Genomic DNA, 13,929 nt, shown 5'->3' on the forward strand with positions numbered 1-13,929 from the left:
TGCAACCGGAAAGACGATGTAATCCGAATCCCCGAGCCACAGCGGCCCGCCACTCTTTCCTTTCCCATGAGCCATATGAGATGCTCACCGCTATGCGTCGCTTTTATTCCCTGCATTTTTCCACGTCGTTGCTAAACCCGGTTTGCGGCCAGAAGCAGTTGTTGGCGAAAACTTCCTAGCCTCGCATCCGTGGCTTTCCTATCCCATGAGCCATACGAGATGCTCACTGCTATGCGTCACTTTTATTCCCTGCAGCTTTCCACGTCGTGGCTAAACCCGGTTTGCGGCCAGAGGCAGTAGTGCTCAGTCAACCCTTGTTGGCGAGAACTTCCTAGCCTCGCATATCCGTGGCGTAGCCAGGTTGTGAAACAACACGCATCCTCTTTGCCCGTCCTTTCGCGCTGCGTTCTACCCACTTTGACTTAATAATCTATAGGGCTTAAAAGGGTAAAACGCCGAGCAAAAATACAAAGACGACAGAAGACTGGACGAGCACTGCCAGGTGGTCTTACCTCTCGCCTGTCTTCATGCCGTGGGGGAAGAATTAGTTGCACACGCAGGTTCACGATGTTTTTAGGCATATGTAGACGTGTCACTTACCTTCGCTATGACATCACTCAGTTAGGGTTTTTAAGAGAAAGGGAACAAATAAATTCAGCTCTGCAGAAATTCGTCCATAGGAACAAGGACTCCGCGTCGCCATTCGTAACGGTCAATATAGTCCGCCTTTTACACTTTTCTGTGCTGCTCTGCCGTTTTAGTATCGCCAGAACGAGAACCTTCGGGGTAAAGAGGCGTCTCGCGACATCTCCGCAAAGGGAAGGGCGCTTATGCTCTATGGCATCGTGAAAAAAGGTGGATTTCGTCAAGGAAACGTCATTCATTGGGGCGACGTTCTTCCCGACCAGTCGACATGCACAACAAGCAGCGCTGCGTGAAAAAGAAACGGGGCAAGACCACAGTTCTTTGCACAATATTTATTGTAGGAAAAATAATATCCACGTCGAGTTTTGCTCGAGGAATCACAGTGTGAGCAGAACCCCCAGGTGACGACATCCCATTATCCACAGGCGAGGCACGCGATACAAGTCGCGGCGCGCTCTTTAACGGCAAAGTGCCCCGATAGCGCGAGCAAGGAACAACGGCCAAGGCACCCATTCAACGTGGTGGCCGGGACGGCGACACCAAAAAACGCGTTAGCTAACCTGTAAAAAATCTAACCCCCCCCCCCTTTTTTTTTACGGAATACCGGGAGGGTCTTAGACGGCTGCGTTAATGCCAATGGGGAGGCACACCTTGTGTGGCCTTGTTCGATCACAACGCGTTAGAATTGTTTTTGTCCTTGGGCGTTTTATTACATCGTCTTCATAGAAATGTGTAGGTCTGTGCGACAATAAGATGTTGCCGTCATTTATGGTCAGCAGAATGTGGCTAATGAGCAAACAGCTGGCTGTCCTGTGTAAATTACGCAGAGAAAGATGGTACCACCAACACTGGCATAAGTGTCTTCCTAAACCAGCTATTTCGTGAACTATATCACGCTTATGGAAATGTTTTAACTATATCGTAATCATTTCGCAGTACCTCTGGCGGCACCGCTGGCAGCGACACTTTCATAAAAAAATACATGCTTTTTTTCATTTTTCGGGGTTTTTGTTTGTAGATTTATGTGCACACCGACGATTTTGCACTCCAACAGCATTGCAAGACGTTGTTCTCGCATTTTGACTTGTTTGTACTCCGATTGAGCCCATCAACAAAACGTGGCGCTGCCATCAACGCTTCACACCCTCGGTATTCCGTAAAAGTTGAAGCACGAGCTAAAACTTCCATCAATGGCCACGCGGCGAGAAAAACAAAAGTACGTACAACCCAGCCATCAAAAAGGGGGCGGGAACACGGCGAGGCCGCCGAATAACGTTCCGAGAGTGTTAAGCAAGGCTGGCCGCCTTCCTAAACGAACACGTGATTGAGCTAACAAGTTGTTTCTTATGCCCCCCTCCTTCCCCACAAGGAGACAATTTTTCTCTTTTGTTTTGTTCATTATAGTGTTGTGAAGAGAAAAAGAATGGCGGAAAAGCTATAGGCCTAAAAGGGAAATGCATCCACGCCACACTTATCGCTGGGCGTGTTCGCCGTTCACTATTGTCTTGGTTTCAGAGATTACGCACGCACATTTATAACGCGCTCGTCAGCTCAGAACACGCTGAAAACATGTGTATGCGGTATGTTTACATATACATATATATATTACGACCTTCGATTGTATCTACACTTTCATGTCGTTTTCGGCAGCAAATCTCTCTGTGTCGACAACAGTTCACTGTAGGTGTGAGCACATCAATCGAGAGCAACGAAGGGCTCAATGCTACAGAAGACAATTACAAAGTAACGCCCGCCGCCAATAACAACGACTACTAGACCAACAGCGAAACAACAGTTAAATCCATTCGCATATCTCGAGTACGCCCTAGGTGTGCACCCATACCGGACAAGAACAACCTGCGTAGAAGCGGTCACACCGCGTCGTGAAGCAGCGTGGCGAAAACGGTAACAGCCCCAGGAATAGAGCCCGCTCGTACATGGAAGCGAAGCAGGCACAACCACTTGGCCAAAGAAACGACCCCCCACTCATGTGCAGTAGGGAAAGCTCACTCGACTGTTCTTGCATGCGAAGGCACTACTCCAGCACAGCTGCGACGTAGAACGGAGCTTTGGACCGCACACACATTGAGCCCCAACCACGCGTAGCGCCATCACGCGGCGTGTTAACTCGGTGCCGCGCCCTCTCCTTATGCAGGCAGAGGGCGCGCGACTACACGAAGGTGCGTGCCCTCCATCGCCACAGGGAAAGTTCGCAGTACCGAGTCTACACGACACGCACCGACGTGTTGCAACGCGCAAGTGTAGTTAACGTGTGTTCGTGCGCGTTTCAGGTAATTTAAGAGGAGGGAAGCTAAACATACCGCTGGTACCTGTTCAGTCTGAGCGATTCAAGAACAGAACAAGAACCGTGCAATGTTTCAGGAGCTGAAGTGGTGTCTTCATCCTTGGCCCGAAGTCGAAGAAAGTGACAATCTCAACACACGCGGCCATTTGCCTTAAATACGACCTGGACTTGGTTCACTGTGTTGGCCTTCGAGACACAGGAGATGATTTTTCCTGTTCCTGTCCCTTCTTTCTTTCTCGTGCTTTTGGGATATTTGGATCTGGGACAGCCTATAATCATGGGGCGAAGGCTGCACAGTTTCTTGCACATCCTGCACTTGAATAGAGCGGTACAGGGGTTTATTCCAAAAATTTCCCTACTTGCGCTCACAAACACTCAATGGTAAGTAAGGAAGAGAACAAGAGAGAAGGCAGAAATATTAACCAGACAAATGTCCAGTTCGCTACCGTGAGCAAGGAGAATGGGAAAGGCGTGCACAAAGATGAGCGATAGTATTGGGAATATCTGGCTTGGAACGAGGGAACTTCTAACATGCCGAAAATGGAACTGAATCGAGTTCGCAAGACCTCAAGAGATGGCTGGGGTAGCTTGATTTAGTAATAAATACTACCACAACCAGGTGGTACTTCTTAGAATCTTCCGATTCTTCTAAGCTGACATCTTACACGACGAATCAACTCGACTCCCATTCTCCATAAGTGTGCAAAGTAATACTTGCATTCTTAGCCTTGGATGATTATTTTTCGTGAGGCATAACATTCAGCAAAAAAAAAGTAATAAATAAAAAACAACAATAAGACAGGTGTATTGAGCTGTAATGAATAGCAGAGATATTTGTATTTTTAAAACTTGTCCACATCCAGGCTCTTTGTCTCTGATCACTTTTAAATATGTTACTTTCGTTCATTGGTCGTTGTCCTTTTTTTGATACTATGATTAGGTTTTCAGATTGAGCTTGCCTAAATAGAAACTGCATCCTAAAACAACAATAATCAAGAAACGGACACCCATTCCGTACTCTCGGTGTGTTCAGAATGGAATGTTGTGTGTTATGGAACCATCATCACAAGAGAGCACATAGCCCATAACGAACGAGAAATGTCCATTGCGGAGGAATGAGAACTGGCTATACACAGCAGTTTTGATGAATGAACTAGTGATGCAAGTCACGGGAATTCAAACGACATAGTTTTTTTTCTGCCTGGAGCAGGGATCTAGATGCTACAGAGGAAGCTGTTTTCGATAGATTTCAGATGGCAATTTTTGCTTACTATATGTGGCTAAGGCCATTTATTGACTGATAAAAAAAATTCCCTTAGTAGTCTATAGCACCCCAATGAAGCGGCTAGGTTTAGGCATTAAAAAAAAAAAAAAGATTTCTGTCCATACCATGCGAGAAAGCTCAATCGAAAACCAAGCTGCTTTCCCAATGGCTTTGAGAAAGATGTAATGTACAACCGTGCAGCCGCACGTATATCTTCGTGGCAAGTAAAATAACTATCAGCACGAGCCCAAGTATAGAAATCAATACAAAGCTTTTGACACTTGACACCACCACACCGTTTGCAGCAGCACTGTGTGAATTCAGAACCCGCGTGCGCCTTGAAGGCATCAATGCAGGTGCCTCGCGTGTCGGCTGGTCCCAGTTCTCCTACTACAGGATTCTGCCTACAAGACGCCTTCATACCATCGCACTGTCACAAAGCAAGCTGTGAGCAAGTTGGAAACCATGTCAAACAAAGGAAGAAATGGCAGCGCTACAACAAGTGACTTGTAGAGTCCGAGCAACCACACTTCAGCTCTTTTCTAGGTTCTATTTTTTTTTTCTCTGTAGCACCTTTAATCTACCAAGTAGCCCTTTAGTTTACTGTAACTGTTGGAATTGCACCTGCAAAATTTGCAGAGCATGGTCTATTTAGGACACAGCATGGATGCGCAACAGAGAAGTGGGACGTACGTTTTTCAAGCACAAAACAATTATTACAGCGAACAGGCAAAGGTCATGTTCACAGAAGTCAAGTAGCCACTTCCAGCAAAGTCCAAGGTGAGCATTTAGAAACTCGTCCCAAGCTTAAATGTCCAGGTTCGACAGGAATGGAAACAACAGGACATGTAGAGGGCTAACAGGTTCACTGATGACATCCTCTATATCAAAAGTCAGACCCCTGCACCATTCACAAGTGCCTCAGAAACCCTAGTTTGAACATGCAGTGAGGGCAACAGGCAAGCGGCATTAGCCGAGTACTGGAGGATAGGAACGCAAAGTGGCGTCACAAAGCTGAAGCCTGTGCAGTGGTCGTGGCGAGAAGAGCAAGCACTGAAGGCTGCGCCTTGATTGGACGGACGCTTGCTGGAGGGGGACACGCAGAACATCAGGGCGTGCATCACAGAGACTAAGTACTGCCGCTATACTATAAGCACGCAGGGAGCTTGAACAGTGCAAGCGCTCACTTTACAGGTGCCTTGAATGCAGGTCACCGATGAAGGATGGCCTTCTACCACTCTGCAGTGACAAAACGAATAAGGCTTGTGATTCCCAGCTGCACGAACCTTCAAGAAATAAAAACATGCACCATTAAATATTAATCGGAGAATGATGGGTTCACCACTATGTCTTGCTCATGTCAGAATGCAGACGATGCAATATTGATGGATTCCACAATAAGAAAAAGAGGAAGCTTGAGCATACCGCTCGCCGCCTACACTCGGTTACAACCTTGAAAGAAATTTCAGCTCAGCACTCAGAACTGCAGTGTGCCTGCTCTTCAAATGTAAAAAATGTCGTGCTAGCCAGTTTCTGCTTGAATCACAAATACTTTTCCTTGGATAATGTACACACTAAGCATAGTAATGATTGAATGCTTGTCATTGCTAGCTAAAACACAACGTTTGGTTGAGCAGCGATGTCAGAAATATTTACCGACACAATCAAGTTTCTGACCTATAAAATGACAACCAACAGAAAATTAAGCCAAGGAAAGAATAGACGATGTTAATGTAATTTTGATATAAATATGAAGGAATTAAAGTGGGCAAAAAAGACAACTTGTCGCAGGCAGGGAGCGAACTTGCAACCTTTGAACAAAGCATTTGATGTTAAACAATTGAGATACGGTGGTGGTTATTGTCCTACACACTTAATCGGGTATATCGGTGCATTTAAACCTGGGAGTGTTGGTCAGCGCCACCCGTAGTTATGATGTGAGTGTGAAACACTCTGCTTCTGCCTGCTGAGGTCACGTAGCAAGTGATCTTCATTTGGACCTAGTAAGATTCTTTCTCAATGCATACTTTGACCTAGTCATAAATTCCCCTTATTTGAGCTAAAATCAGCAACACATACGTGTTTGTGTGAGAAAGTCAATTATGTGAAACACTTCAGAAGTTCTTGACGTCAGGAAAACGAGTAAGCCCTATTGAATGGAGCATATATGCCAATTCGTTTCAGGCGAAATGGCAGTGGCAGTGCACATTGTTGACATTCTTGCTTTCTTAGGTTGTAACCGAGTATAGTAAACTTGCTAGATTTACACCTGTTAATATGTATGGGGTGATTTAGCTGGCAGGCGGTAGAGAGTGTAGCATTGACAGCGCAGTGGCAGACGATATGCCGAAGCAACCTGTAGCACTTGAAATCAAAATGAACAGAACGATTTGGAGCCGCATTTCGTGCCAGCGGTCTCAGAGCTTTTGGTCCTATTCTGCAGTTTTGTTATATACCATTTTGCACAGCCTGTTGGATTTTGCGAATCAGTCCAGGACCTGTAGTTTTTTAGCACACCACAACGGTGTGTTAAAACCCCTACCCTGTCGGATAATGATAACAATACCAGTACAAAAATGGATGTTTGCATCACTGTGCGAGCAAAGGCCAGCCTTACAGAACATCACTCCATTTCTCCACACGTAATTACCTCGGACAGCATCACACACCCGGACAGATAGAACAAAAGTAAAGCACAAACAAAAGATCATTGTACGAAAAGAATGCTTGCTTGTCAGCACCACGCGCTCATTTGTCAAGCCGACAACGCAGGCATTATTATGTGTACATGTGTCGTCTGTATGCACAAAAAAGTTGGGTGTAATATGTGTGTGCACACGCCCACATTCATTGCCCGATGTGTGATGGCCGAGTCGGTTCACGCCTGCAGCAGAGTTCTGTCGGCAGGCACACACACACTTGCGCACTTTCTGGGCATCGAGGTGTCCCTTTGAGCACACTGACCACAGGCGTGGGGGGCATAAATATCCGTTTAAAAAAAACAAGAGCAAAAGAAGCAGTGGTCCATCAAAATGTCCGAAGCGAAGGCAGCCTCTGCCGCCCAATGAGGCCGCGATCGTCGGCGACTTCTGCTCCTCTTCCGGCTCTTCCTCCTATCATGTGTAATATACAAATGCTCGTGTGTATCTGGTGTGGGCAATATATTAGGAACGGCTCTCTTCTCTCGGCTGCGGAGGTAGGGGGCGCTGCCGGCAGCAGCGGCGGGTCCGGGCGCCAGGGAAGTTGAGCAAGTGGCGACAACGGCCTCCGCTGGAGCCGGCGAGTTCTGCGGCCAACAGAGAGAGACAGAGAGAGAACAAAGAACAAACGTGTAAGAAAGAGAGAGAGGACGCTCGAGTTACAAAAGTTCGGCACACCATGCACCGCCGTAAGCATTGGAAAGATCAATAAACGCCAATTTGCCGCTCGGCGAAGAGACTCGTTCTTCTGGCTGTCTCGCGGCTGCGGCGCGCCGCAAGGGGGCTTGGCTCACTCCACCCACGCTACTGTAGCCCACGCGTTGTTCCTCAATCGTGCCGATTGCGCAACTGCACAACCCTGCCCAACACACGAGCCCCCCCCCCCCCCCCATCCATGTTTCGGCGCAAATAGAGACGTATTCGGTACCCACACGAGGTCATAAGTCAGGCGGCTTATACATATTTCAATGGCTGAGCGGGGGAGGGGGGTATGCCAAGACCACCTCTTCAAACTGTGTGGATGAAAACACAGTCGTACATAATTCCATTGCATATTGCCTGTGTTTGAGACGATATTAATGAGATGTGAACTGGCTCATACGCCATACCCATCTATATGCGAAGCAGCTCTTCACAAGTGTATAACGCCGTACGTGCGTGCATCCGTCCGTACGAACGCACCGCAACGCGTTCCCCTCACCGCTTGTGTTGGAGTGGTGGTAGTGGTTAGAAGATGAGAAAAGGCACCCGCAGCACGCTCGCCGCAGCGTCCGCAGCTGCCGGTTCCTCCTCTCGCTTGCAACACTTCTATCTATTAACCCTCTCCACCACCCGCAACGCTCGACCGCAAATTGAGTGGAAACACTAGAGAGTTTTAGAATAACGCTTGCAGGGGCTGCGGGCATATATATATCGGGCGCCATATGATTAGAATAGCGTTTGCTCCCCTAGGGAAAATTCTAGGGACTTTCGCCCCGACCGCTAACCATACACACTGAAGCTACTCCCAGCACTTCGCAGGCCTCGGTGGCAGTGATCGTCACACGCTATTTCAGATTTTCTGCGTGCGGGCCGCGAACGCGGACGGCGACTCGCGTTACGAGAATAGCACACCGCGAGCTTTTGCGGTGCGGTGCGGTCGCTGCCACTGCGCATGCGTCGTAACGCGAGTCGCCGTTCGCGGCTTGCGAGGCCTGCGAAGTGCTGTGTGTAGCTTCCGTGCATTTGGTATTGCGGTCGGGACGAAAGTCCCTAGACATTTCTTTAGGGGAAGCAAACGCTATTCTAAAACTCATATGCCACCCGCTATGCTCGCAACGCCCGCGGCGCCTGGACACGTTATTCTAAAGCTCCCTACTCTTTCGGCTCGTTTATCTGCGATGAAACTTGCGCGAAACCCTACCCGCCTCCTGTGCAGTGGCGTGCCAACTCTTTCGCGAGTTGGGGGGCTGACTTGCCTCACTCGTCAGCCTGTATATAAGAGAAAGAAGTGTGTACTCAAGGGCTCGTTTTCCCGCGTTTTTACACAATATTAATGCGACCTAACAGACAATAATGCCAAGGAATGTACAGGAGAAGTTATTAGAACCAATTGTAATGCAAATGTGAAGAAAGAAAAGTGGGTGAAAAGATAACTTGCCGTGAGCATGGAACCGAACCTGCTACCTTCGAATAACGCGTTCCATGCTCTACCACTGAGCTACCACGGCGGCCATCCCCCCAGCCACTTTATCGGGGATCACGCGGAAACAGGACACACTATATCACGGATGTACCCACCAACCAGCGTTACAGCTTTAGGCAACACTATCTGAAAACACTAAAAATAAGAACAAATTATGGCAAACAGTTACGAAGTTACCAAGCACCTTCAGTACTCAATAGAATACACGAATTTCACGACGAAGTTATGGAAGCGTCAAGTGAATCATTTAATACATTGCTCTGACAAAGCTGCTGTATGTATTTTCAATATCCGTGTCTCAATTGCAAATTTTAGTTGGTTACTTGGGCAAAATGACCTATCAGTGTATTATGCAACATTTTTTTGTAGTTTCTTTGCAGACATAACGTATTTATTCTCGCTTTTCCACTTTTTTGTACACATGTTCTTTTAATTTCAGTACTATTCAGTGCAATATGTCTGTATAGTATACTTTGTATTGACTTGCGCTATGTACGGCCTGCGTGCCGAACTGTCATAGGAGCAGAAGCCTTTGTCAGGCCACATGGCCTTTAGCTTCTGCTTCGTTTCTGTTAAAAACAGAAGAAATAAAGTCAAGTCACTTCAATTAAAAAAAAGTAACTGTTGCCCAATATCGATCAACCGAATTCGAATGTAAGACGCGGTGCTGGGTGGACACTGCTGCAGCGCACCATCACGTTTGTCGCATGCATGCGTGGCAGTATAACCTCGGTCTTCTCACCTGATGTACGTCAGTGCCGCTTCTGGTGCAGCGACAGGTGGTCGGAGCGCGAGAAGGAGCGCTGGCACTTGTCACACTTGAACGGCTTCTGGCCCGTGTGCTTGCGGTAGTGGCGCGTCAGCTCGTCGGACCGAGCGAACTTCCACGTGCAGCCCTCCCAGTTGCACATGTACGGCTTCTCGCCTGAAAAAACAAGACACGACGCGACGTCACACTATTTATTATTCATTCATTTGTTTTGTTCAAACGGCTCGAGGCCATGAAACACGCTGCGGTCACAAGCACCTGCACTTCGACACGTGTGACGTTTCAGAAGAAATGTGTTTCGCGTCGCGCTCGTGTGATGAGGGCGCCTCCGGGATGCGCTACACAGCGAACACCCCGGGGCGGGGCGCACCATCTTGGTCACGACTGTGCTGCACCCTCTCGGCGCTATCGGCGCCCATCCGCGCGCGAGGGTGCAATCCCGGCAGCCCTCCGGGCAACGCCATGCTGCACGGCCGATTACGAAGGCGCGCGCGGAGGACCGCTCAGCTAGCACGAGTTGCTCGCGCGGTTGCGTCTCGCGCCCATCGGAAGAAGAAGAAGAAAAAAGAAGGCCGGGGAGGGGAAACGCCAGCGGCGGCTCGGATGCGCACTGCACGGATCGTCCTTGGTGCGCGCGGAAGCCTGCGGCGACCCACATTTGCGTGCGCGCGCGCGCAAACGAGCAGCAGCGATGAGCGCTTTCCTCGTTTCCGAAAGCAGTCGCCTCTTCCCCTCCCCCCACCACATCCCCGCGCAGCGCAGGAGAGTCGTTCGTGGTCGGCCGAAAGATTGGCGGCGGCTATCGAGCGGGGCCCCGGGGTCGGCCGCCACGGCACCGAGCCGGTCCCCCGGTCATGTGTTTCGTGCGCGCCGATTCTATTTCGGTGCGCGGCGTATTCGATTTGCGAAACACGCTGCCGTACCAGCGCGAGAAACGCCGCCGTAGTATACAGCGCGGGGGCCAGCGTCCCATTTAGCCGGCCGAGCTGACCACGCGAGGTCAGCACGACGGGCCCCCGCCGAGGCCCCGCACGCCGAAGCCGCACTTCCGGACGCCCGACCCCGCCACGCTTTTATTCCATCCACCCCAATCTCGAGCAGCAGCATGCGCGGATCGGCACGCATTAGCGGTTTTCGTGCCGTTTTCAGAGGGCCAACGCGTTACATGCACCGGTTGTGCACTCTGCATATGGAGCGATTGCAGATCCGTTCCTCTGATTACAGAGTCGTCCTTCTCGTTACCCCCCCCCCCCCCCCAAGTTCTACTTCTTCGTCCTCGCCCGCACGAGTCGACGAGTAAACCACGGGGCACGAGTTCGTGCCCCGCCCCGCTTCTTTTCTCTTGTTTAATGACAACGCCAAACCACAGCAACGAAGCTTCGAGAATGAATGACTTCGGGAGCGCGGATGAATGCGTAATGCGGATGAAAAATGCAGCACGCGTCGAAGCCAGTCCCAGTGCGCGATCTACGAAAGGAATTCGGCTCCAGTGATTACACGAGCGACTATTCGCCACAGTTTTCCCGCATTTTTACTTTTCTAACGTGCGTTCCTATCTATACATATACGGCGGAAGAACGCCCCAGATCGAAGTCCAGGCCACCCAGGTCACGACCGCAACGGTCGTTTTCTAGCGCTCGCCAGCCTATATATATTCTTTTTCTGTCTGGTGCAAGCATGCCTATCATGGCGGCGTATGGTACGATTTTGCTCGAGTGGCCATGTGTTCGGTCCCACACATTCTGTTGACGAAAGAATGCTTCGAGCAACGGCTGTTTCTATAAACAAGCATGCTCCAAGTCACGAAGGAGTACTCGTGGCACACATTTTCTGGGCTGTACTATGTCTATAGCCCACGCTTCTAGTACGTAGAAGGACGATGATTAGCAAGTACGAAGCTTGGGTAGCAATTAGGATACATCCTAACTTCATACTAATAACGCACTCTAGGTCGACACGACCGTGATGTAAAAACGGAGATCAATGTTTCCAGACGTCCAGTACAGCACTACAGCCGCATAAGATAAACTACCTTACATTATCGTACTTCAGCAGCCGCTAAGGTACGTTTTGAACGATTATATTGGCCGTTCTCGCGACGATGCCATGGGCATAGAGTTTCCCAAATTTAACTAGAGGGCACTCTGGCGTTGCGATCGTTCAGCGACCATGGGAATGATGGGTAGTACACACATTTGCCTAGTCTTCGTACTTGCGGACGGCGAATCGTACTTGCGGCTTCGTTTATTACCTGTTACGGTTTTGTTTTCAAAGAAAGAACGAGCCCTTTTGAACTTAAGGACTTGATTCGAAATAGTAAGCTTAAAAGAATAAGGTTGTGAAGCGCAAACGGTGAACATTTGCTAATTTATGTTTTCGTGAAAAAACAGCTCCAAGCCACACGAACACACACGGAGCCAGAAGCAGGACAGAAGTACGAAAATTAGACAAATGTGTACTACCCATCATTCCCATGCTCGCTGAAGCGCCGTGCGTTGCAACTCCCATAGACACTAGCGCCAGAGTTCCCTCTAGTAAGTATTGTGGGAAACTTCATACCCATGGGCGTCGCCATCTTTGATCAAGCGGTGACGAGTCCAGTGATTGCCACAGCTGCCCCCCCCCCCCCCACAACTAGAAGTTCTTACGAGAGAACTATTCATAACAGGAAGTGTAGATTAGAGCCAATCGTAATGCACTGCATGTTATACCTGATATCTGTCGACAGATCAAAGGCAAAGAGCCCTTAGTGAAGGAGACCTTCGAGAATTAAGCTCAAGAAAAATAGGAACGCCCGCACTTTGTATACATGCAGATGATGCACGCTATACCCAGAGAAACCTTGCTACGTAGCATACGTGCACGCACGATGTTACAAACGCGCTGCACGACAGCAATCGTGCCGATCATGATTTGCATTTCCAGCAGTTTGCCCGCCGCCGAGGCTATCAGATGCCCCGCGCCGGGAGCTCCCTGAACTCATCCGCGGACGGCCTTCGCAGCGCTACAAGTCGTCCAGGCGAGCTGCAACCGAGGGAAAAACACACCGCAGCAACGCTGATGCAGGCGCCATCTTCAACTGCAGTAGTCTGCATAGGGTCTGTGGAGGCGCTGGAGTAACGGTTCGTAACAACTGAAGCCGCTGTTTTTGCTGCAGCGTATATAATGTACAGCCAGTCAGGTCTTCTGTACCATTATCGGCTTTTTCCCCTCCTGCACTGTATACATATTGCCGGATGAAAAACGAGCCGTTCTGCCCAGGGAGTGCATATATGACGGGAGTGGAGATTTGGCCATCACGTGCGACGTGTTCGTACGTCCACTTGTGGCAGAAAATAACAGGGACGACGCATGAGAACGACGCCAGCATCAAGCCTACCTTGTTTCTCCAGGTAGCTTTACGCTAAAAACACACGGCATCATCTGTGAATACATACATAGAAACCGAAGGAGAGAGCTAGAAATGGCATGTCATTTTTGACGCAGTGAACGGCGCGTCGGGCATGGCGCTTCAAACAAGAGTGCACAATGAACGCGCTAAGAAACTTGTGTAGTTGCTACCGTTCAGGTGCACAAATGGACCATCATACCCGTCGTTTGACCTGCCAAGTCGGACTTCGCGGTCAGTGCGAACACACGCGAATGCAAAGGCAAACGTCGTCTGCTATAGTTCGCCGTTTCAGCTCTGCACACGGGCAACAGTGAACCTTCGGACTGCACGTTGACTAAAGAAGACAAACAAATCAGCATAGTGCTTCAGTCACTGTTAAATACACACGTCGCGCATTCGGCGGCAAGCTGAATTCACCATAAGCTTAGACCGTACACCACGTATTGGTGGCCCAGCAGGCCTTCAGGAGACACCGTGACACGAATGTCCACAGTGGAGCCTGATATGTCTGAGATCCTGAGTCCAGTTATGGAATGCAACAGTGTTGTTTAAGATCACGCGGATTTTTCACGAGCTCAAGGCATCCCACTATATTTTAAACCCCTGATCCCCTTCATGTGATAGTAAACCTGACACACGTCTCGTCAACCTTTCTTTCCCTTTCCCGCGGC

At 49.3% G+C, this 13,929-nt stretch overlaps 1 protein-coding gene across 3 annotated transcripts in view; it reads right to left on the reverse strand.

The window, feature by feature from the left end:
• Positions 1-962: 962 nt before the first annotated feature.
• Positions 963-13,929, reverse strand: part of LOC119170009 (Krueppel-like factor 3) — a 145,721-nt gene continuing 132,754 nt past the window's right edge. For all 3 annotated transcript variants that reach the window (XM_075881222.1, XM_037421023.2, XM_037421022.2), the window contains 2 exons: positions 9,841-10,023; positions 963-7,500 (listed from right to left, as the gene is read on the reverse strand). In XM_075881222.1, coding sequence (XP_075737337.1) covers positions 9,851-10,023 — 173 coding nt within the window. In that variant the 3' untranslated portion in view covers positions 963-7,500; positions 9,841-9,850. The remainder of the gene's footprint in view (positions 7,501-9,840; positions 10,024-13,929) is intronic.

Source organism: Rhipicephalus microplus, chromosome 2 (genome assembly GCF_043290135.1).
Source record: "Rhipicephalus microplus isolate Deutch F79 chromosome 2, USDA_Rmic, whole genome shotgun sequence".
NCBI classification, from domain to species: domain Eukaryota; kingdom Metazoa; phylum Arthropoda; class Arachnida; order Ixodida; family Ixodidae; genus Rhipicephalus; species Rhipicephalus microplus.